This window comes from Trematomus bernacchii, unplaced genomic scaffold (genome assembly GCF_902827165.1).
Source record: "Trematomus bernacchii unplaced genomic scaffold, fTreBer1.1, whole genome shotgun sequence".
Lineage (NCBI taxonomy): Eukaryota > Metazoa > Chordata > Actinopteri > Perciformes > Nototheniidae > Trematomus > Trematomus bernacchii.
This window is the reverse complement of record NW_022988043.1, coordinates 3,553,428-3,578,196: the sequence shown is the minus strand read 5'-3', so window position 1 is coordinate 3,578,196 and position 24,769 is coordinate 3,553,428. Positions and strand designations below refer to the sequence as shown.

General features: G+C 43.1%; 1 protein-coding gene across 2 annotated transcripts in view; it reads left to right on the top strand.

The window, feature by feature from the left end:
* The first annotated feature begins 467 nt into the window (after positions 1-467).
* lmx1bb (LIM homeobox transcription factor 1, beta b) overlaps positions 468-24,769 on the top strand; it is a 43,710-nt gene continuing 19,408 nt past the window's right edge. The window contains exons 1-3 of one of the 2 annotated variants that reach the window (XM_034118377.1): positions 468-676; positions 988-1,110; positions 1,548-1,734. In XM_034118377.1, the coding sequence (XP_033974268.1) occupies positions 1,041-1,110; positions 1,548-1,734 (257 nt within the window). In that variant the 5' untranslated portion in view covers positions 468-676; positions 988-1,040. Of the gene's footprint in view, positions 1,111-1,547; positions 1,735-24,769 lie in introns of both variants that reach the window. The other variant, XM_034118376.1, reaches the window with a different exon arrangement.

The window sequence follows — 24,769 nt, the reverse complement described above, 5'->3', positions numbered from 1 at the left end:
CGATCTGTGTTTGTCACAATGTGGCGGAAATATAACCATTCATTCATGATGAATATACAAGGTAAATCCTCTAAATTCAATATTTGTTTTAAGTGAATTGTTGGCTAAATAATCACATCCCATTACAGAATGTATTACAATTGAACATTTCGCTTAATAAATCATTCTGTGTTATTATAGTTGTTGCTTTTTTGTTATTTGTATTACCATGTTTAATTGCTTTGTGGCTTTGATGTGGAGCCAAAACCTGTGTACAATATCACTTTTCTCTCTCTGCTCTTTCTTTTACGCTTCTCTCCATGTGTGTGTTGTTATTGGACTGTGTGCAGCGCACTGTACTCTTCTCCAATAGCATCCCAATGGCAGTGAATGGGGGAATGAAAAAAGTGTAGCCATGCATGCAGGAGTGGGAGGATCCACTCGCTTCAATCTCGATCTCAGACTTTTGCAGCGACAGGGCACAACCAGCCAACCGCCTCTGTTGCTTCCAAAGAGTTACAGCCGGGACATCTACATACACACACTCTCCTATTTTTGGATTTGTTGTCAAGTTTGGTTGCTTCTTCTTTTCGCCTTGAACTAAACTGTTATTCCGTGAAGACATTGTGCAGCTTCCTTTCTCCCGTCGGCTTGAGGGCGAGCAGATCAAGCTTCCTCAGTCCTCTGATCATAACAGGTGACTGTCGAGAGTTTTTATCCACGTTAAGTGTGTCCTTTCTGTCTCTCCACGCTTCTTTTGACACATCGGGGATTTCTGTGCGCTTCCTCCACCTTTTTAACTAATGCGAGCATCTCAGTCGAGTTTTTGCATTTCATATAAGCTCCTTTTCTAGTTTTTCCTCCACCGAGCTGAGTGTCACACGGAAACTCAGGCGGTTTCAACAAGTTTCAGCCCTCACCGTCTTCTCTGTGCCTGCAGACAGCTTTGTGTCCCCGGGATTTCTCTTGTCAGGTCTGACCGTATTCTTATGGATCATATTGCAACAGGTCTGGTGTCACTGGAGCGCCTCTCCGCGCGACAACCGCCCGAGACGTGCATCATGCTGGACGGCATAAAAATTGAAGATCATCCCCTGCGATCGGGACAAGCCACGCTCGGAGTCATGCTCGGTGAGTCTTATTTCCTCTGATTAAACTTCAGCAAATCACTCTGAATTATGCAGAGTGAAACGCAACACTGTTATTACTGTCTGGATGCCATTACGATGAATGCCCACTGCTGTTTTGTTTCCCGACATCATGAAAAGTTCATTTGTACGCATGCAAAAGGGTAAAACTACAGATAATGATGAACAAGTTGTAGTTTTATTTTAATTGAATTATAAAAGACATCTAGAGGCTGGAGTAGTGTTTTGATCTGCACCCTTATTGGTAAGACAATTCAAATGCATCCAATAAATCCTGCTTTTTAATATGATACGACACCATACATCCTAGTTTATTTCTTTATACGCAGTCTTTATGGAGTTTTATCGCGAAATGACGGTCCTTGACTCAGGCCTTCTCTGTTTTCTGACGGGCCCCAAACTCCTCTTCCGTTTTTCCAGGGACTGACTGTCACCATCCCTCCGTGTGTGAAGGGTGCCAGCGTCCCATCTCCGACCGCTTCCTGATGAGAGTCAACGATTCCTCATGGCACGAGGAGTGTTTGCAGTGCACTGTGTGTCAACAGCCCCTCACCACCAGCTGTTACTTCAGAGAAAGGAAACTTTACTGCAAACACGACTACCAACAGTAAGCACAATCTCATGCTGTTCCTGTCTGCATTTCTTCAGATTGCTTTGGTTGTTGTGCAGTGATGTAAAACAAAACAAAAATCACCCCATAACAACGTGATTTATTTGGTTAACCTGGAGGACTTGTGGGTCATTCACATTGCAAAAATGCAATGTGAAGTCATATTATTATTTTACAAGATGTAATGGTGTAAAACAAAACAAAAGATCTACCAATATGGAGGTATGATATAAATAACCTGTTGACATTGCTTCTCATGCCGGAGTTAAATATGAGTTTCCTGTAAAATCCTAAAAATAAGAGCCATTTAATAAGTGAAATTTAATCTGAGCCTTTTTTTAATTTTTACATTGTTCTACCCTTTGAATAATAAGTGTGACATATGGAAATGTCTGCAGCACACTGCATGGCTGGAGGACGCTCGGCATTACCGGTCATGAACTAACGTCCTACAGTATGCTTTCTTATTGTCACATTGGCCCACGATATTTCCACATTTGTGTCTGCGCAACGAGCATATTTCTAACAAAACGATGTGATCCCACTCAGGCCCGAGAATGTGCAGGCGTTCATTCTCGGGTTTGTATTTTCTTATTCCGCCCTCTGTCCGGTATTTCCTGGTTGCATTATGTGGCCTTCCCCCACCACCATCATCCGCTTTCGATTCTTTCAATATATGGAAATTTAATTTCTGTTATTTTTTTCATGGTGCTTACAGCGTATTTTAGATTTATTTTCCCCATCAACCCAAATTATAAAAATCCGATGCCTTTATTTGCCTTGAATGCTAATTGTTTTGAGTTTGCTTAACTTTTTTTACCGTTGTCATTTTATCGTTTTCATTTGGTTTTGGGCTTTTTTTTAATTTCCTTTCATGCTGTGTTTTATTTGTGTTTCAGGCTTATTTATTTTATTGGTTAAGAGATGGTTTTACGTGCGGCATAAAATACATGGCAACAATTGAATGGCTTAATGAAAAACATTTTTTACTGCATTTGAGTTAAATGTACCTGCGAGCAAAATACGCAAACGGGGATTTATTTAGAATAAAAAACAAAAAAAACAATTGGAAGTTTAGGAATTTGGACGCGCGACTGACCTCAACACACACACACACTCCAACAAGTTCAAAGGCATTCATAATTCAATTTTAAATTTAAGTTTCACAGTTTGAGAACATTTAAAGAAAATTAAACTTATTTTGTGTTAAATTGCTGGAGTGTGATAATTGCAATGTGTTTAGGTGAATATTGTCAGTTTGATCCTTTCTTCTATTTCAACACAATAAATAAAACATTATTATTAATACAGTCACTAAAATAATAATTCCATAAATTATAGATAAATAACAATAAAGTAGAAATTGTACCCTTGTGATTTTTGTTTAATAGTAAATCACAACAATGAATTAAATATGGAGAAGCATTGCAGGCATTAGCCATGTAACATAAATTAGTAAATTGAATTAGTAAATTATCACATAAAACCTGCAGAGATGGCAGATATAGTGAGGCAAATAATGAGGCTAACAACAATGCTGAGGGTTGCTGTTTGGGCCCTGGAGGGGCCCTGGGGTTCCTTGTGTTTCTCATTGCATGAGCGCTTTTCATGCTTGTCACTACATTTTCAGCTTTTTGTGTCCGGCCTTTTTAACAATTCTACTTCGATTACCGGGACATTATGGCTCTCTGCTAGATACCTTGCACGCAACAAAGAGTTACATCTATTGCCATGCGTCCCATTCATCCAGCTTTGTGACAGGAGTGTAGTCGGCTGATAACAATGGAAAATTCATAGCAGTAACTATGGGATACCAGAGCCTCGGCGTCACGGCTCAGAGGTGGCTGGAAGCTGAGACAGTCCGGCAGAGGGAAGGATCTCTTCCTCATGCCTGTTACTGCTCTCTCCATTTGTAGTTTTCTTTTTTAATTAGTTTGGAGTTTGAAAAGAGAGGACATAAACACACAGAGAACTTTTTTTCTTCCACTCTTTCCTGCTATTTCTGATGTGCTTTTACAGTGCCATATTTGGCATATAAATGACAATTTTCTCTGCTTTATTTTAAATGCTGTGAGCTTGTGTGTGGCAAGTGCAACCAGGCCAGCCAAACACAACAACCTGCTGGGCGACGTCCTGCTTCACACACTGTTATTCATCACATCTTTTAATTCTTCACTCTCCTTCCCCCTACTTCTTTTTTTTCTTCTACCCCTCCCAGGTTAAATGCTAGCTGCAGGATCTCTCCATCACACAGACACAAGTATCCCCTTTTTTCTTGTTTATTCCATTTGCATTGATGGGATACTTAAAGATGTAATTGGCACCTTTTTGACTTTTATGACACCCATTTAAGATGCATTTGTCAGCCCACAAACTGCTCTGGGCTGTGAGGAGAGCTCCTACCCTTACAGAGGTCTCCGTGCCTAATTACATTCCTACAGCAACTGATTCATGCCCCGTAATCAGCTCTCACTAGCTATAATAAATCAAGGAATTGGCAAGCAGTGTTTTTTTCTCACCTTTGGAACAGGTTTAAGTGCAGACAGGGGAAACAATTGTGTACTGTGTTATTAAAACTCCCACCAACACAGTTTAACACATCTCGCTCCATACAGTGCAATTATATAGTAACAAGATTGGATTATAGTGCCTTCTGCTTTTTTCCCCCATGCAGCTGACCTTTGTTTATCATCTCTGTCGTTATGTGAATTTGCAAAAAGGAATAATTTAGATGGCTGAAGATTAAGGGATAAAAAAAATTGAATGTTTTCTTTTTTTTTTTAGGGGGAAATAGAATTCAATATATTTTAGAAGAGGAGAAATATACAAATATTATGCTACATTTGCATGAGTATTTGAGAACAAGTCATATAGATTTGAAGGCAAATAGGCAGAGCTGTCAGTTGGACGGGAGCCATAGCCGTAGAGGAGGAACAAGCTCCAACGAGACGGGCGGTATGTAAAAGGTAGAGTGGAATTACACCACCCTGAGAGAGTTTGTTGTGCCCTGGTGTTGGGAGGTCAATTATACATCATTAGGAGGAGGGAGATCCTTTCCCCAGGGAGACCTTTCCTCTAACCAAGCAGATGCTTTGAAAGGAGCCATGTAATAAGGCCTATCGTTGGACCGAAGTGTTCGACAACACCCCTGTAATGGACTGCTTGTTAGAAAATGCCATGGGCTCCATCTACAAAACATAACATTAACTAAACTACATTATGCATAAAAACCTCACATTCCACACCTGTTTTATTTTTATTTGTTTTCCCTCAATGCTGTACAAAGCTTTACTGTCTTGTAAAATGTTATTTTAGAATCCAAACAAGTCAGCATGGAGATTGTTCTAAATTTCTTAATTCACATGCCGTAAGCAACATTAAAATTCAGGTCACGGTAGTGTGAGTAGTAGAAAAAAGCCAGTGTGATGAAGCCATAAAAAGCTGAGCTCCCAGAACCTGTCTCACCTCCCGTGTATGCGGGACGATCCCCCGGTGTGCTGAGAGGTGCTTTTTAGAACTGTTTGGAGTGCCCTCCTGTGAAATTGTTGTTTTTTAATTAGCTGTGCTTGGGACTCTGCAGCAGTGTGTGCCGGATAGATGCTGACGGCTGGGTTTCTGTGTTAGCTCACCGAATGTGTGTTTTACTCTCTCTAGGGCACTCCCGTGTGGCCTGGTACTTTGTGAACGCTCATACGCACACCGAAGTCAAATATAAATAAAAAAAGGATGTACTTTGTGTTGTCAATGCACCCGGGTAGTTTTGCAGTTAATTAAAGAGTGTCCTCAGTCCTGCTAAAGTATTCAGAAGCAGCTCTGGACTCGGGGAGTACGTTCCTTTGTGCTATACTTTCAGCTATCCTTTCTTTCTTTCTTCTTTTTATTCTCCCTAAAAAGGATAAAAATGTGTCTTTAGCAACTTCTCTTGGGTAAATAAAAGAAGGACCTGTACAGAGAGACAAATCTAATGTTAGAAACACTAAGCCGGATAATATTGCTTCAGCTTGCTGGGATTTTTAGTGCGAGGCAAGGAGCTAGCTGAAGCTGGCCCCGTTCCTCGGTAAGGAAGTATTGGGTTTTATGTCAACATGGCTCGGCCTGTCCCAGCAGCGTACTAGGATGCATCATCTGTCATCTCATGGTTTGCTAACTGTCCCCCCTCCCCAGCATATTTAGACCCTTAACGGACCTGTTGGAGTGCTATTTATTTGCATCACTAGCCACATCTTGGATTCTCAGTTTTTTGTCATTTCCGGTTCCTACAAATAGCTCTTTGAGTAATAAATATTTGATCTAAACATATCGTTTTACACCAATGCTTGTGTGTATGAATGGTGCCGTTATAAATTGTACACCAGCTACATCTATACCCGCTTCAAAAGACTTTTTTGCATTGACTTAATGATTTTTATTCAAGTGAAATATCATGTTATGAAATCAGGTGATATCATCAAGTTTTATGTTGTATTATTTTCTGCCGTATGTTTTAGTAGATATGAGTCGGAGCAGAGTGTGTTTGTGTGTGTGGGGGGGCTATAAGTATGCTAGTGTGTCTTCGATGTAGCTGCAGTTGGAACAGAAAGCACTTTGCAGGATGCTCTGGGAAGCCACAGAGGCTCAGCCACGGTAATGCCCATCACCACTTTAGAGGCCGGACTGGTGGCGAGGGATGTGGAAAGAGGTCTCTGTGGCTTTGTGCGGGGGGGCTGTAGTGCAGGGGAGGAGAAGGATCTGCTCAGGGATCTGCCTGGTGTGCTCACATTACACTGGATGATAGCAGAGGGGTGCAGAGGAACTCAAGCATGCAATTTGTTGGTAGCCACAATTTAACCTCATCTCCTAAAGCCGGCTGTTAGGCAGCCAGTGGGACATGTCAGTCAATCGGGAATGCTAATCAGTGACGGTGGAGAGAAAGCCCTCGGCTCGGCAATGTAGTGATTTTCATTACTGGCACCAAGTCCACGAGCCTTCAGGTTTATTTTCACAGCATGACAACTCTTCATAACAAAAAAGGGAAGGCAACCACAAACCATTAAATGCAATTTACAAATTAGATTTTGGCTAAATCTGTGAAATACTGTAAAAGCTGTCTTAAAGTAGCCAGCTGAGGAATACACACACTCAGCAAATGTTTTCAATTTCAATTTGCCAGATTACATGTTTAAATCAAATTTCTTTTTTTACTGGTTGGATTTCTGCTGCGATGAAATGATTCATTCCGAATATCATTTACGGTGTGTCCAATAAAACATTTGAATAATAATTGCGCACATTCCCAGGATTTTGATCACATTTCATATCTGTTCTTCTCATTCTACTTCTATGGTTTGGAAACAGCCCACACTTGTTCCTCCAGGCAGCCTGGTCGAACGTGCATGAGAAATTGAGACATGGCCTCTGCTGCTGGCTCGCAGTATCGCTGCTGGCCCCCACTGTGTATATGTGATCCCACTCTGGAATGTTTTTCCAACACGTAGGCTTTTCACAGATACACTAGAGAGGACTGGCATCATAGTGGCAAGTGCTGCATTCAGACTGTTGTGTGCCCAAGGCTTACTCTCACACTCACGTCACACATTCTAGCTGTACTTGGGAATGGGCAGAGCTGTGCTGTTTGTCTACATACACCCCAGCTTTCTGTGAGGGTGTGGGCGCATGTGTATGTGCGTGTGTGTGCACTTGCTTCCTCTCTCTGCTCCTTTCTTTCTTTGTCTCTAATATAAGCCTTTTTCCAATGCCTCATTTTAATGATACATTTCAGCACCTCATCTTAGTTGCTGCATGTCTGCATTTCAGCAGTATAGATTCTTGTACAGATAAGTCAAACCACAATTCTTTGTCTTTTTTTCACCCCTTTTAATCTTCATCAAATGAGATTAGCCCCCAGATACCGGTATTCCTGCCCAAAGTGACTGACAGAGATTTGCACTTTTATCATTAAGTGTGACACTAAGCTGGTCAGAGCTTTGTCTTCAATGGAGGGTCTGACGGAAACGGGGGCTCCTAATCCTTTTATTTGTGTCAGGCCCAGAAAAAGGGAAGAATGGGGCCGGGGTGGGATGGGGCTGCAGAATGCCACGGCCCTTAGTCCCCTCCAGACCCGGCCTCCACAGCCAAGTGAGCATGAGACTCATCCTATGTGGTCTTTGCACTCGAGCGGACGCATACACACTCATGCGCACACAGACCCACATTTGTGCATCTACAGTATGTTGAAATGTTTGTTCAAGCAAATGCACACAATCATGACTACACCATCTCATGTACAAATACATATGTTCTGCCACTTACGCGCCCAACCACACACACACACATGTATTTCAGAGTGTGTACCTGCCCACGGCAGAGCAGGTCTGCGAGTGCATGGGACTGCAATAGCAGGAGGTTCAGTCTAGGATGAGATTAATAAAGTTTGCCGGTTCCCTGGTCGAGGTCCAACGCTAGGCTTTTGTCCGCGGCTCCCATCGGGTTGTGGGGCTTCAGCTCCTTTTGTGTGTGCACCCTTGTGGTAATCCATCTCCAGCGGGAGTCCCCTGGGGCACTTTATTTACTCATTCAACTGTTTGGAAGTCTGTTAGACTGCAGATCAGATGCAGTGAAACCAATGTGATTACTTTAACCAGCACTTGCAGATTCCTGCCCAGCATTCTCCTCTCACCCTGAGCTGGTGTGCTCTGCAGGTGGGAGGGAGGGAGGGAAGGTCTTCACTGGCTCATCCCACTCTGTCTGTCCTGTTTACCGGCCTGGTTGGAGGGCTTACGAACATTCTGCATTAGTTATTGAACCTCCTGTGCCCACACACTGTAGAGCTGACTTGAGTCTTTTATTATCCTCGTGTATTTGAGTTTGTTATTATTCATCTGAAATATACAAGCTCCAAAACTGGTGGCTGGCTGATTTTTGTCCCTGATCGTAATTCCGCACCATGGCAAGTGTGGTTGCACAGTGTAAAAACTAACATCTATGTTTTATTGCAAACAATGAGATGGATTTGGTTATCCATCCATCAACATAAACCCAGAGCTATGTATTTGGGGCTAACCCCCATGTTAAACCGTTGCAGGCTGTCAGGCTCTCTGAATTTACTCTCCGTCTCTTCCCCCTGGCGTGGCTGGGGAATATGGTTGAAATCAGCTGCCAGGACCAGCATCCACAGCGAGAGCTCCCTAAACTCGCTGTTAGAAACCCGCCGCTGATTGGTGATGGCTGTCTTGGCAAGAAAAATAACCCCCGAATGAAAACAGTACGGATTGGGTTTCTATGCGTTGGACTCACTCTCCTCCTCTCTGACCGGCCCCCCCACGGCCAGCCAGCGTGATTTGTGCATGAGGTCCCGTGACCTATGGAAGCTTCAAAAAGCAGCGAGGGGAAATATTTGGATGATCCTGATGGGGGAGTGGAGACGTGGGAGGGAAGCAGATATGATGGGGGCTTGGTAAGTGCAGGGCTGAGAGGTGTAAGGCAAGGCAGATGTGGAGAATGTGCAGTGCAGTCGTGATGACAGGGGAGTGTGTGCAGAGAAGATGACTGTCCATCCCAGGGTCTTATCCCGACACCCACCACTAAAGTCCCACAGGACAGCTGTAACACACACGTCATGTTCTGCATAAACCGGTGGCAAAGGGGGGTTGGAAAGTGTTGCAATAGAAGAGGCATTTTATCATCAGGTACCGTGCGCTGATACTGATCGTCTGTACCTCACCCCCCTGCTGTACCCCCCCCTGATCCCTTCTCCTCTCCCTTTGCCTTTCCTCTGCCGGTTGGATATTAATGTTTCCCAGAAAGTTGCTTCGATACGTCTTCTTGGGAAATTCCACGACTCAAAATGATCAGGTGTCTATGAAAGGGATGAATAAGGGAATAAAACATAACGATTTTTCTCAGTGGTTTTGGTGCATTTCACAGAATGGAGATTTCTATTCGGTTGCTTTGATAAGAAAAATGTGTTGCTGCAGTTGAAGGCTCAGTTGTTTACTCCATTCATCTAAATGTTCTCCTCGAGTGCAGTATTGTTTGATTCCACCTCATGGCCTCATAGCACATCATTCATGCACAGAATCTGCCTCTTGGGCCAGTTGGCTGGAAACCCCATTGAACAGAAATAGCTGCAGCATGACTGAGGCTTCATGCAAACCCAAACTCAGCAGTTAAAACAGCAAAGCTTTGGTCAATCAGTCTTTGCTCGCCTCTGTGCTTGTCGCTGCCTTCCTCCTGAGAGTGGGTGGGTGGACTGACCCCTAGCGTGTCTGTCTGCCTGAACGTTGGCCCTGCATGCCCGGCCTCACAGGGGAGCGCCAGCCCCAGGCCGGAGTCGTGCTCTGAAACCAGAGCTCCAACGTTGTGTTGTGATCCCAGCTGGAGAGACAGCCCTGGCTCTGAGCGGACCCTCTCGCAGCGTGCAGCCGGGGTCACCGGTGGCCTCTCAACCTTCATCACTCCTCTGTGCTCCTGCGCAGCACGGCCTAGGACTACATTATTTATTGACCTGCAGTCTTCGGTTCTTCTAAGACTCGCAACAAATATCAGAGAGCTGAAGTTTTGATGGGGTCATGTTATCAATTACATCTCGGGAGGCTAAACTACACAGTATCTTAGGACTGCCTGCGCAATTTTAAGTAGATGAATGTTTTAGATGACTCGTACTGTCAGTAATAGCAGTCTTTGAAATGCGAAGTCATATGTTATGTCTAAGCTGGATCGTCTCACTTTTAAGTAACCAGAAAATCTGGTTTTAGGAACAATGTCACTTTGAGTGTTTGTGGTGTGAATGTGTCTTCGTGTCTTATTTTCTTTTTTGCAGTTTCTGAATACAATTTATCCAATGGTATCTTATAGCACCGCTAAGCATTTAATCATGTTTTTTAGCATTCCTGTGTGAATGTGCCTGCATGTGTGCAGCCATATGTGTGTGTAGCGTGCCCGCTTGCGTGTGTGTAGTGGGTCTGACACTCGGCCAAGCATTGGACATGCTTTTGGCAGGCGACGCAGTCTGTGGATTCTCCTCTTGGTCGTGCTGCTCCGGAGGCAGAAAGCAGTGCGTGCCACCTAAACCACCGGCCGCCCCCTCTTTCTATCATCAGCAGACCGGCCTTCTCCCTGCTCTCCGTGCTCTCCTTTTCCTGGGCCCCAGAGCTTGGGCTGTGGCCTGTGGATGAGTGCTACATCCTGGCTGTCAGCACAGGGGTTAGCTGGGGATTGGCCTGTGGTGGAAGTGCAGTATCAGGACCTGTCTGTCAGCTCCTCGTTCTACTTCCACCCGCCCCTCCGCGCAGGCTGCAGTCAGTGGCACAACCATACGCCGAGCTGTGACTGACTCAGATCCCTTGTCTGAAAATGAAAGGATCACTCTCAGAATAGGCATATTCATAACCATGCCAATGAAAAGGGGCTGTTTAAAACCCTTAAGTGCTCGGGTGTTGTGTTTTTAAACAGACCGCGAAAGCTTTGACAGATGGTTTACTATTACACCCAGTATTTCATTTCAGGTACTTTTAACTGTCGCTTTCCGACTTCCGAGGAGCGGCTACTCAGCCACAGCGCGTCTTTGCATTCAGTTACAGCTCCCTTGCAACCGTTTCTTACTGGAAAGCCCAATTCCCATTTATCATATTGATGAATGTTTGAAAATGTCACTCAAATCATTTTTTAAAATCTTGTGGGTGATATATATTTTCTGCCAACATTCTGATATTGTGCATATACAGTACATGGCGCCATACCTTGACTCACCATGTGTGGATCACATTATCTGATACACACACAGGTACAAACATGCCAACACATACATGGACACACATCTGTACGGCACATGGTTGCAGACAAGCAGACAATGTCGGAGGATTTGTGACTATAATCAGATTAATTGGTCCATCTCTCCATGGAAACTTCACATACACACATGAAGGCCTCTGGTAGCTTTCAGATGGATGCTGCTTACACTAACCAGAGGCCAGGCAGCAGGCGCAAGGTCGGCAGGGTCAAAGCACGTTCTCTGGCATCACCCTCTTCTTTATGGCATACATGTTCGAAAATTATTACAGCACTTTCAGCCTCATTCTGTCTGACAGGGAAGGAATTTCTATCTGTGCCTCTTAGAGGTTTCCGAGTTTTTAAGCAGCACTTTCTTTGAGTTTTAAATTTGACACAGAGAATCTTTTTTTCCACAACATAAACATGAACGTTGGTGTTGCTTGGCAGAAGCCTTGGCCTCTTCAAAGACAGTGGTAAAATACCCTTGGCCTTTGAGAAGAATATTATAAGTACATTAGCCATAATCCTTATTAACATTCTCCACACTGCATGCAGGTTTTACGCCTCATACGCACTGTATGTTTTTCTTATTACCCACAAGTATGTCTATGTGAGGGACTATCTACACACACGCTGCCATTCATGATTTTATTATAGGTTTTAGCTTAACCACAACTCATACATAGGAAAGAGTTATGCTTTCTGTCTTTCTTTTCAAATTGTGTAATCTCTATTTAACTACATATACTTCGTTTTGCTTGTATAATAGTGATTATAAGGTGTATAGGGCTTCTAAAGAGTCATCATTACTGGCAGTAAACAGTGTTAAGTGTTATGTCTTGGTGCTTTAAGATCAGTGATTCCCAACACAGGGGATACTTCAACAGTTACCAAAGGGTTTGTGGAAAGATTGTTGAGTAGCTCATTCAATTTAAAAAAATAAATACAGAAATTACAATTTCTATATCCATATATTTAGAAGATACAACATTCTAACACCACATTTTGTGAATAAGAGTATGTGAAAACTAGTTGCAGAGAAGCTGAAACGGTTTGCTGAAAGTAATGGTTAAGCAGTTAAAGTTATTATCTATAAGCATTACAAAAACTGTGGGAAAAGTTAGCTTAAAGTAGTTCAAATAGCTAGCCTAGCGTCAACAGTTGAAGTACTTAGCTAAAAATAATGTTTAAACTGTTAAATAAATAGCTAAAAGTACTGTATAAACCAGTCAAATAGTTAGCTAAAAGCAATGCACTAAGATGAATAACTGAACCTAATGGAAAAACTCTAGAATGTGTTAGCTAAAAGTTATATAACAATTATTGAATGATGTTTATGGGCCTACTTAACAAAATCAACCAAATCACAAACAGCTCAATAATGTGAAAAAATAAAGGTTTCAGCCAATAGTATATCCACTTCTGTATCATTAATAGTTGAATATTATAACATTTTAAATGTATTCATAAGAACACATTTGAAGCATGATGGGTAATGTGACTGAGGGGGTACAGGAGTTCATCTGAAGGTGCTGTGCGAGTTTTAAGAACCACTGATTTAGGGGTTGGTAATATGATAGCCTTACACACAAGCACCAACTTCTTCCCCAGAATAATGGTTGTATCAAGTTTGTTTAGTGTCTTTTATTTTATCCAATCCAAATAGTGGTGGGATGTGGTTCACCAGAACAGAAAAATTAAGATTAGGTAACCCGTCGATCACAAAAAAAACCCTTCACATACTTACTTGTCATTGTCCAAAATGTTCTGCCTCGTGTGGTAAACCCTGCGCTGCTGGCACTTAAGACCAACGAAACAACCCCATAAAAACCTATTTCAAATTGTTCGCAAATAGTGTTTCGCCCAGCTCTGGTTTTTTCACACATTGTGGCGCTAATAAGCTTTGACACACCCTAAACAACCCGCCTCTCAGAGACTACATCCAGTGTGGAGCGGCGGTTTGGTGTCCAGGGGAAGCCTGTGGTTCTGGAGCCAGAGAAGGAGTCGTGCCCTGCCGTCCCACAGAGATGACAGGAAGATAAGAAAGAGAAGTGGCCTCTCCTCACAAAAACATCCCACCAGGAACTAACCTAACCTGGGGGAGAATTGAGGGCTTCAGTACTCTTGTCAAACTCTATCCTTACTGGAGGAAAATACAGAGAGAAAAAAAAAGTTTCCTCATCAGAATGAAGATTCCTTGATCAACATTGACTAGGAGCATTAGTCATGCAGTAGCCATCACAACCCACTGTAAGCTGTTCTTGCGGTATCACAAATATCCATATCAAGTTTATACTACAACAGCATGCCTCTGTATGTCACAACTTTGGCTTTGTGACATGGCTTCTCTTCACCAGCAGCCACAGAAATAAAGAAGGGTGGATGGGGGGCGACAGACTCTTGGCAGACGCAGCCCCTGCAGTTATAACTTCGAAAACCGCTTATACTTTGCAATATTTGAGAAGCATAAGACAAAAGGTAGCCATTTCTCCTAGACGATGCGTAATGAGGGAACCGTAGGGAAAGAGAAACAGCGAGCGGTTTCTGGAAGCGGCACTAACACTGGGATCAGCAGCATAAAAAAAGATTTACACCCCCAGCTCTTAAACAGTTTTCTTTTGCTCAATGGTTCCTCTTTTACAGATATTTCAAGGAAGTAATAAACTGCACTGACAAGCCTTCGAGTGGCTTTGAAACATCCCTCATGGGTAACAGAGGTCCATCACTTCTATCACTTTGGCTCTGTATCGTTATTTCTGTGGGAGTCAGTATGTTTCTCTCTGTTAACAGCACTTAGTCTCGTCTGGAGATTATGATTAGCTTGTTGTTATACGCCCAGATATGTTGTTGTATCAAAGAAATGTGGCAGACAAACTTTAATACATCAACGTTCTCCCCGAGGCTAAGTCAGTTTACCTTTATGTTGTTGTGAGTTGTGCTTTTTGCCGTGTGGTTATGGCCTACTGGCTGTTTTTCCTGACGGTGAAGTTCTTTTGAAGCTGTCTGCATGGTCCAGAATGAGGCCCTGCACAGTGTAAGATGTCATACTCCCACTGTGCTGACCAACATGCTCTGTGAGCCTTCATGAGCCCATAACATTTAATGGTACAGTACTTTGGCAAAAGCTAATGGAAACTCTTACTGTACTTTGCCTAGCAATCACATTGCGTTCCCTTAGCTCATTTTTTTATTCCCCCCTAATTATTCGTTTGTGTCTTTGATATACCTAAGTTTGAACTCAGGATTAATAAACCAGAACGAAAGGGAAACATTTGTCTCGAGTAAGCCACGGTTCCCTGCGTTCTACTACCCCACAGCAGGGATGTTTGTAGTCTTGCTGGGATAGCAGAACATCACAGAGTGTCCCTTTGGATGTGAGGCTTGGTTTGGAGACGTTCTCAGGAGGAGGAGGAGGAGGAGGAGGAGGAGGAGGAGGAGGAGGAGGAGAGGGGTAGGTCATGCCGTGGCACGTACGTCTCTCAGTGTGAGATGAGGAAACATCTCGACCTCGCACAGGTTCAAGAAGAAAAGCCTGCTTCTGATTAGTCACTCTGATCCACAGTGATAAACAATTCCTGTGGTCTCCAGCTCAAAGAAACATCACTGGCAGCGATCTAGTGTTCACGGGTGGTTCATGTGTTTGTATGCTCAGACATGCAGGGTTTGTATGCTTTTCTGTTTACATATTAGATCTTGATAATCAGTATCTTACCGAAAATAGCATGCATTTTGATTCATCTGGTTGGACATCAGCTCCATTTGAAGCTTGAAATGGAATAATGTGATGTTCTTATGGTCTAGGATGACATCAGAGTGGTCATTTGCAATCCAAAACATGGGGGTTTGTGGTGATTTTATTTGACTATGGTAAGATAGTCACATGTTTAAATAGCAGAATAGATAAAAAGCCATGCATTAGGTCTCTTCATGCTAAAGCTACAGACCACAACAGTCCAAAGCCATAACCAGAGGGTGATGGAGGAGTTTAAAAACATTCCTCCAAAGAGTATCTTGTACTCTTTGCCCTTGCTGGTAACTGGCAAGTTTTATCTGTTGCTGAACTTCCGCGCAGATGCCGGGCATCGAGCTTTGGAGGTGATAAAAATGTCTTCGGAAGGTAAGTGTTTATGGTGAGGATCCTTAAGGTTAGCAGGATCAAAGCTCTGTTGAAAGGACGTTAGGCAAAGAAGCAGGAATAATAAACACAAGAGCCAGTTAGTCATACAATTAGATTTATGAGATGCAGAAATCATGTCAGGGAGAGGTAGGTTTCTGTTGGGCTGCTCTTTATCACTGGGAAAAACAGAACATTTAAGTTATGAGAACAATACCTGCGATAAAGATAGAGAAGCATTTCACATTACAAATGTTAAGTATACATTTTTTTGTGCACTCTATGTTGACCTTTTATTATCTTCCAACCGGTTAGATAAAAATTGTGTTTTTCATTCTCAGTAAAATGTCTTGGTTTGTTGGTAAAAATGCTTATCTGTGTTTCCTAAGAAAAAAGCATTTTGTCGAGAGCTTTGTGTATGGCTCAGTTCGGCTTCTCTCTGGTGCTTCTCCACTGTTTTAGCGAGGTTAAAAAAACAACCCTGAATCCCCGACTTCAGAGCCAGATTACATAATTAGTAATCCCTTTTTACTCTCAGACCTTAGGGAAGATAATTCATGTTTGATTTTGGTTTATTTTCTTATGTGGTCACATTCAAATCAGGTTAGGCCATTTCATGAGCACCTTGTGGTCAGACATGTTGTATTTCCAGTGTGTGTAGGAGTGGGAGTGGTGTACCACCCGGGCCCGTCCTATCCAGTCATTTGCTGGAGGCTACAGCTTTAAATTGGAATTATTACTTTGAAGATAAGTATGGAGATAAGCTGGTCCTTGCCTGCTAAGATGAATGAGGTGTGTGGTGCACCTGACCTGGAAATGAATGGCGTGAGGGTACAAGTGCAGCACAAGAGCCTCCTTTTTCATCCGGCCCCTGTCATGTAACACAACGCCCCAGATCAGGACTGTTTTTTACAAAGTGCAGACAGATGTGTTTTTGATTTTAAGATGTTATCTGCTTAAGGTTAAAACCTCAGCATGTGCCCATTGGAGCACAACAAACGGATTGTATAAAAGTAATTGGTTTGGAGATGAAGGTGGAGCCTTAAGTTTCACTCTTTAAATAAGAAAGGTAGGCGTTTTTATTTTTATTTGGACCCTAATATTGATGTGAAATGGCAATAATGTCCCTGTAAAATCTTGAAATATTATTAAAGTATGTGTACATCTGGATAACAAATCATGAAGATTCAGTGCCATTGCCATATCCCTAACATTTTAAATAAGAGTAATAAAGGAATATAACATGTGGGTGGAATAACATTGCAGTCTCCAAAAAAGTGAAACTGTAATCATATCAACAAAAAGAAGAAAAAAAAGTCCATTCTAGCTATTAGTTTACTTTTTCTTTCAAGTGAAATCATTCAGTAAATTCAGCTTCGCTTAATGCACATGGAATTCTGTGCTAATGTCTCAAAACTTGATTTTATTCAGGTGAATTGCAAACAAATACGCAATAAAGGAAATTGAGACAGTCTTTTTGGAAAACAAAAGTGATTAGGTTGCTCTTCACTAAGGTGTGTGGGAGACACATTCCTCCTGCTTGGTATGTTAATTCTCAGCTCCAGGGCCTGTACCAGCCGTCATGCTTTGAAGTTCCTCTTTGCGCTGCCTTCTCCCCGTCAGGTGAACTTGTGGCCTCTTAGCATTTTTATTTATTAGACAATCCCTCACATGTAAAAGAGGATAAAGTTGACATGTTACAGGCAGTTGACACTTTCACATGTTGAGGGGAGTGCTTTGTCTAACACCCCAACAAATTTGAGCTTTAAAATCAATGACACCTACCTGCCGGAGGAGTTTTTTCATTGGACGGCTGCCAAGACACTTAAAAGAAGGCAGACCAGATCATTATGACTCACAGTGAAAGCAAAGTGCATACATGATCATTCTGTATTTACCTCTATCAATTCCTTTCATTTACAAATCCCTTCAATCCATTTGATTTGGTATTAAACTTGTTGTGTGTCAGCGAGCACATTTCTGCTGGTTAGCTAACTAGAACATTTTCTCATCTGCCAATATTGCTTTTTTTTTTCTCCTCTCTATTAAGAATCATTGTCAGGCAGCCAGCTAATGTCCAAAAAGGTCACCTGCTGTTATGATTGAAGCGAGCGCTGGTGGTTTGACCCAACCCATGAAGAGTTATAGGTGGCCGGTCAGCTTGTCAGTCAGGTTGGGTGGTTTTTTAATCATTTCATCTTTGCTGGGGGGCTCTCCTGAGACCCCTGCAACGTTTAGCAGTCTGCGGCTCAGGACCCCGGGGCTCGTCTAAGCTCTGCCTGTATCCGTGCTGCCATTATTAGCTCTGCTCTCCAGAGCACGCCGCTCATCTCTCCCCTGAGAAAGCGGCTGAGAGATGAAGCGAGCTGGCTGGGCGCGGCAGCGGAGGGCCAATAGCCCGACATGGAACAGTAATTACTCCATTGATATTCCTCACACAATAACACTGTCATCTCTCATTTGCATAACCTCGGCTCGGCTCGCCAGATGAATGCATATGATCTTGTCGGGGGGGCTGCAGGAGGTTAGATGGCATGTGAGTGGAGGGGATTTTCACCTCCTTCTAGGTGCCACTTTTGTTTCAAACATGCGGGATAAACTGTGATTAAGTTAGCAGAATGAAAGAGGAAACCACCTTCGTACTGTTCTATGTATACAGCTTTACGGCTTTCTGGCTCAGCTGTCTTCGTGGTATTAGAACATAAACAACAAAATGGAGAGAGCAGGCTGTGGTGTATCAGGTTTGTAGCAGAGTGTGTGAGAGAATGAGAGTGTGTGGAGGGGGTGGGGTGTCAGCGGATGTCATAGGGCCCTGTCTCAGTCCTTGCTTAATGGCCATTGGTCATAGGCTGTCTACCCTTTATTTCTTTTGCTCTCCTGCTCTATCCTTCCAGGTCTCCCACTGGAGCAGCGCCCTCAGGCACCGCATCATTTATTGCTGTCAGGAGTCACAGGGGAGAGGAGGGGGAAGAGGAGAGTGGGGGGTGGAGGAGGAGGAGGAGGGGAGACGGGGAGAAGATGTGCTGCAGAGAGAAGCCAATGGAGGCGATGGGGAGAGGCAGGCACGCTAGACTGTCAAATCTCAGCCGTTGAATATTTAATGGAGCCTGGAGTGTTTATTTAGTTAGCCTGTCGATTTTTACCGCTCTGTCAATAGCGGCTCCCGTGTAGCCTGCTGATGATCTTTAGTGTCTCTTCCCCCAGGAGAGGCCAGGCACTAAATGCAATTATGGATTTTCCTGCACCGCAATGTGTTTGATATTTTTACTGATCTAATTTGCAATCTGGTAGTTTATTGTTTGGCATTTTAGTGGCGCTCAAGTGGCGAGGCAAATTTGATTTCCCCTCATAATTCTTTATAACTTCATTAATGCTGTTAGCACATTGGCACAGATCTTAAATAAAGCTAGAGAATCATTGCATGGATGAATGCATTCTTCATTTTATTGTCTCCATGCCCCATTCTTTTTACTGATTCTGGTTCTAATTAAAAATCATCCTAGTGGTACTGTCTTGGTGAAATATGAAATCATAATCGGATTTGAATGGCTCCCTTCACAGAGGCATGCGTATTCTCACCATACGCCCAGATATGTTGTGGGCAGGATGAAACCCGAATCAAAACAACTTTCTTTCAGTGGCATTCAGCGTCTTCAGAGACAAATGAGCGTATTAGCAGCAGAGCAAGAGAAGTAACAGAGGGAAAATAATGCGGGCGATTGTCTCGGAGAGAGGCTCCACGTGTTTCTGTAGAGCCGTAGGATTTCTAGCCCTATGACGGATGTGTTAGTTAGAGGGCCAGCATTAGCCGTAATGCTGTTAGCATGTAGCCGTGTGAGTGATGTGCTAGTTAGATGCCCAGCAGTAGAGCTAATGGTGTTAGCGTGTTGAGCCTTCAGAGGGATGCAATCGGTTAGGCTGTGATGGATGAGTGTCGTGCCGCCGAGGCCTGCAAGCCTCCTCATTCGCCAAGCTGTCAGCTTCTTAAGTGGACGTGCACAATTAGTACTGAAATCAGAGACTGCTTAATCTGATGGTAGGCTTAACATTCACTAGGAATAATGGCTCATCTAGCCGGTGATGAGTGAATGATGGCCGCTATAAAATAAGAGTCAAAGCAGTGTGAGAGAGAAGATACACATCTCTCTCATTCAGTGTACAGTAGGTAGTACATTATGCTGAAACCTGGTCATGGTAGAGAAAGCACCGATAGAGGAGAGCTTTATTTGAGGAACTTTATCCCACAACTTCCTATCCATTTCAGATTAAATGATCTTGAAAAGGATTAAATGATCCGTCGTCACTACAGTTCTCTGTGGCTGAGAGGCTGAATGACAGACAGATGCTGTCATGTGTCACAGAAAGTAGAACGCACATTCCGCTCCAGAGGTAAAGCACAGGGCACGTCTCACACTCAAACACCTGCAAACACGGGACACATTCACGCATAATTGAGTTTCCAAAACAAACAATGACACACTTCAAAGACAGCGGTAGTGTGGCGTACTCTCCGATCACATTTGGCCCTGTGCTCTCAGACACATACCTGGCATTACTGGCCAGATTATCAGCTTTACTTGTCTGTTGCTGTGACGAGAGCATAACATTATTGTGCGTTTGTGATACCCCAATATTTGTGGGGATTATTGGTTTATCTTACTCTTTGTCAATTGAACAATCTATTTGGTGTGTCTCCAAACGATGAATGATACGTTTTTGGAATTTAGGTGATGATTTGTTTGTTGGGGCAGACTTGAATGAGTATTCTGCACAGATATTTGAAAGTTATAGTATCGGTTACATTTATGATAACCTTTATAGAAGGATTTATTTCAAGCCATGCAAAGATGCTCCATACATAAACGCTGCATTTATTCTGTCTGTACTTGCTATAAATGATGAGCGTTGTAATGCAGACACAGTTACGATTTCTGATTCAGGACAAATCTTTATGAAGTTCTCATTTATTGTATTGCTATATGTACTTGACAGCAAAAAACATATTGCTTTTATTTCCACTAATCCCAATAATTGCTACTGTGAGTGCCCATTTCAACACAAGCTTTTATTTTGGATTTTGGATTTGGATTTTTCCTGACAGCTAACATCCCCTCTCAAATTGACTGTCCGAATGAATGATATGAGCAGAGCTGAGAGATGTTTGCACTCCAGCCGTGTTTGAAATTCATTGTCCTTATCAGCTGGGATGAGAGGGGGAGTGAGGTTGAGGAGGATTTCTCTCGGAGCAGGAAATGTCATTTCTCTGTAATAGTTTATGATTCATCCCTCCACCTTTGACTAAATAATGAGGGATGACAATTAGAGCGGGCCATGGGAGTAGGAATCAAAGGGTTGAGATTCCCCTTGGCAGAGTCAGGCCTGTGTGAGTGTGCTCCCTGCAAACTGGATCCAGATGTGGAGCTCTGTGCTGCCATAGGCTGCTGCTGCTGCTGCTGCTGCTGCTGCCACACAACAGGCTCTTTCTGCCAGCCAGCAGCGAGCCAACCGATCTCTCAACCTCCATGCTTGCAAACATGACAGGAGACTCTCCTGGTGAGAGCCCGGGACAGAGGCCCCCGCTCCAAATAAAGGAATTCCAGCTCTCGCAAAGCCAAGGGCTGCAAAGTATCATTTCTCTGCATGCTGTGATTTATCTAACCCTCGCTCTGTGTCTCTATCCTCTCTTTGTCTTCCCTCATTCTTTTATGTTGTGTCTCTCACTGCTTACTGTGCATTTGGGCTGGGAACATGTGATGTAAATAGGCTTTTAGTAGGTAGTATCTCTGCCGATTGGCAAGCGTGCCAATGGATATTAAATTGATTTATTTATCTGTGCTTTGATTATCATCCAACTTTTTTTCTCTTGCCCAAAAAGAAAGATTCCAGTTTATAGAGCGCTAGTGGTTTGATGTGTGTGTAGGCGGAGAGGATGAGGCGGTGAAGTCAAAGGGGAGTCGGGTGTTGTCACTCAGTGCGGCGGCTGAATCAATGGTCCGGTGTGGCAGATAAAAGACCAGCAGAGCGCTATTGATATGTTTAACAAATTAGCCCTGACGACGGCAGGTGTGATTGTGCAGCGCGGCTCCGGGGTCAGCTCGTCATATGGTGGCTAACAGACACGATATTGCTGCGTGTCCTGATCTCTCCATTCCCTCACAATGGCATTAGGGGCACCCCAGGGAAATAAAGAGTCCCACTCCCCTATCCCCAGTGCTCTTCAAATTAACTCCCCAGAAGGTTAAGCTCCCTGATTCATAATTATTCAAGCCCACCACCACCACCACCACCATCTCCACAGCCACTTCCCAAAAGCCCTCTCTCTCTCTCCCTGCCACTTCTCCTGAGTGGCACTTGGCTTTTTGTGGGAAAAGCCCAGGAATTAGATTATCTAAGCCTGACCTGTGAGCGTACAGCCAGATGACGGGAGCGGGATTGGACTTGATCTCTGCCTGTCTAGCTGTCTCTCTATTCAATCTAGCTGTCTGTCTCTCATATGGTGTGTTATTGCTTGTGAGCGTCCCTATGGATGAGACATTTTCTAGCCGCAGCTTTTCGGCAATTGCATATATCGCTCTCCGAGGAGCGGACAGTGTCAGGAGTACATCTCACTTGCATGGACGTGATTTGAATGATGCGAGGTGCGATCGGCCTTCGGTTCTCTCTTGGTGGGCTTGTGACAGTCTCAGCACCATGGTCTGCTCATTAAATAAATGCCAACATGGAACAAAAGATAGTGACTGGTAAACAAAGAGAGAAGGAAAGTATTTTCTACTAACTCTTGATGTAACCAACACATGATGGCAGTTTGAGGTTCTTTCCTCTTGGAGTATTATTTGTTCTTAATATCTATAATCTGAAGAGGAATGTTGGCGGTTAAAAGCAATGCAATCTGCTGCTTTTAAAATAAATTCCATTTGATATATAATGCTCCAGGATTATTTATGGTTTCAAAGGAATTTAGCTTTTTTACTTTTGCCCACGTTGATCTCATGAAGGTTATAATTAAGAGAATAAGGATTACAAGTGTCAATCAAATTCAATTCAGAGTGTTCAGAGTGACTGCCAAATGAGCACAAAATAAGGGCTTTTAACCTCAAGGGTTTGGTTCTCACCTGCACGTATTACGCTAGAGTTGCACAATTATAAGGGCATGCAAAAACCAACCTTTAATAGTTGTCACACTCCTCAATCAGTGTAGGTCTTACATGGAGGAGCTGTGTGCCTCCGAAGTCAATTGGGTGCCTCTGGAGGCCCGCAGTAATGTAATGAGGGACTACTCCAACTGAGGGCCCGGCTCCTTTCTACACAATCACATAATTAATCTCCTGATTCCACCACTCACCATGTCATGACAGATACGTTTGTGTTTGGTGCATAATGGTGAAGTGTTCTGTGCTTCCCGCATGCCTTTGTTTGGGAAAAACAGTTATAAAGCCTATTTCTTTATAGCCTGCTGAGGGTTACATTCAAAACAACCCTCCCTTTGGGCCCTATTAGGAGACAAAGAGAAACACACACACTTCTCAAGCAGGTACCCTAATAATATGTCGGCAATTTAGATAATGACTGGGACTGAGATAAACTGAAGTGTGTATTACAGGTAATTGGATCTGCAGTGTTGTTGGCTACCTAAGCATCTATGGGGTAGTGTGTTGTGGTTCTTCAGCCTACAAGGGGCATTAGGGGATGGACTGTCAATGATAAGTATTGTAAGGGTTTCCAGTATACGCAAACAGTTTATAATAGGGATATTATCCTCCCACCCACCCGTTGACATCATCTGAGCCGGAAGCGAATCAGAGCTGGCTTCGGATATTTGAACTTTTCCATCATTTCTCCTCAGAATCCCCGGCTCTCGCGAGCACGTCCAGTTAGTCGAAGGATGACAAATACAACACCCGGGGCTGTCAGAATGATCAAGTTGAGAGAGTTTGTGTTTTTTCTCCAAGGTGAAGCCTAGAAAAGTTGGAGTCATAATGAGAGTTGTCAAGCCTGTGAGGTGAAACGCAGAGTATAGCAGGCGGTGGGAGCAACTGGAGAGAGCCTTTGGGGTCCGGGTGGGCGGGGTCTCCTTGGCCTTTAAAGAGATTACCTTGGCAGTGTAAGGAGCAGGTCTACCCAGAGGGTTTAGGCGGAAGATAGGCCAAGCAGCCCATTACCAATACTGCGGAGGACCCTCACCAGCTTCATTAATAATCTGATGATGAATCACTACTTTAATTGGACCTTTATAGCTGTTGCCTAATCCCTAGTACCATCTTCTCAACTCCATTCTTAATTGGCTGGTAGTTTGTTTTTATTTCACACAATAATCATATTCTTTTATTTATTATGTTGTGATACTTATTTCATAATGGATGGGTTGGATAAATAGTTATGTGCTAATGTGATGAATCTTTAACAAAGCTTTTTTTTTTTTCAAAATGCTGAATTTGCACCGTTATGTCCATATGGTTGGAAGAATTGCCCGTTTTAAGACTACACACAGGGTCAGATTTCTCCCACTTTTAATTAGATGAGGGATGGTCTAATTAAATCAAATTCATTATCCACAGCTCTAGAAATCAAGAGGCTCTATTGGAAATAAGGTTAGGCTCCCCCTCATCCATCATGCCTTAACTAACCAATTTACAGGCCAGCCTTTTGCATGAGGCATTATTACCTTGTCATAAACACTTACCTTTAAAATCCTCGAATCAAGCCGTGATATGCTAAGCTTTTATCACATTAGTTTGTGCTACTGTGTCAGCCTCTTTCTGCCTAAGATAAAGTAGGCTCCCAATAATTATATTAGCCACATAAGGCGGAGACAGTGCAAACGACTGCTATTTAAAGCTGCCTGATAATTCTGTATAATTAAGACATAGTGCAGGTTCTCACACTGAAGTGGGATCGAGGGCTTTTCTGTGGTGAAACAATGGAAAACAAACAAACAGGGGTTTTTTTCAAAGCAAAAGAGGTGCTACAGACTGAAAAATTACACCAAGGTCACATTTATCTGTAAAGAATTTCCCTCTAAGTATAATTCACTATACACTTGGCCACCATGTCTCATTCCTGCAGCTGTGAGTCACTCCATGTCCATTGTCTTCGAAACACAAAAAGCTACCATCATGATTATTCATCTGATCATTCATCAAACGGCTCGTCTTTGATATTACCGATGCCGAC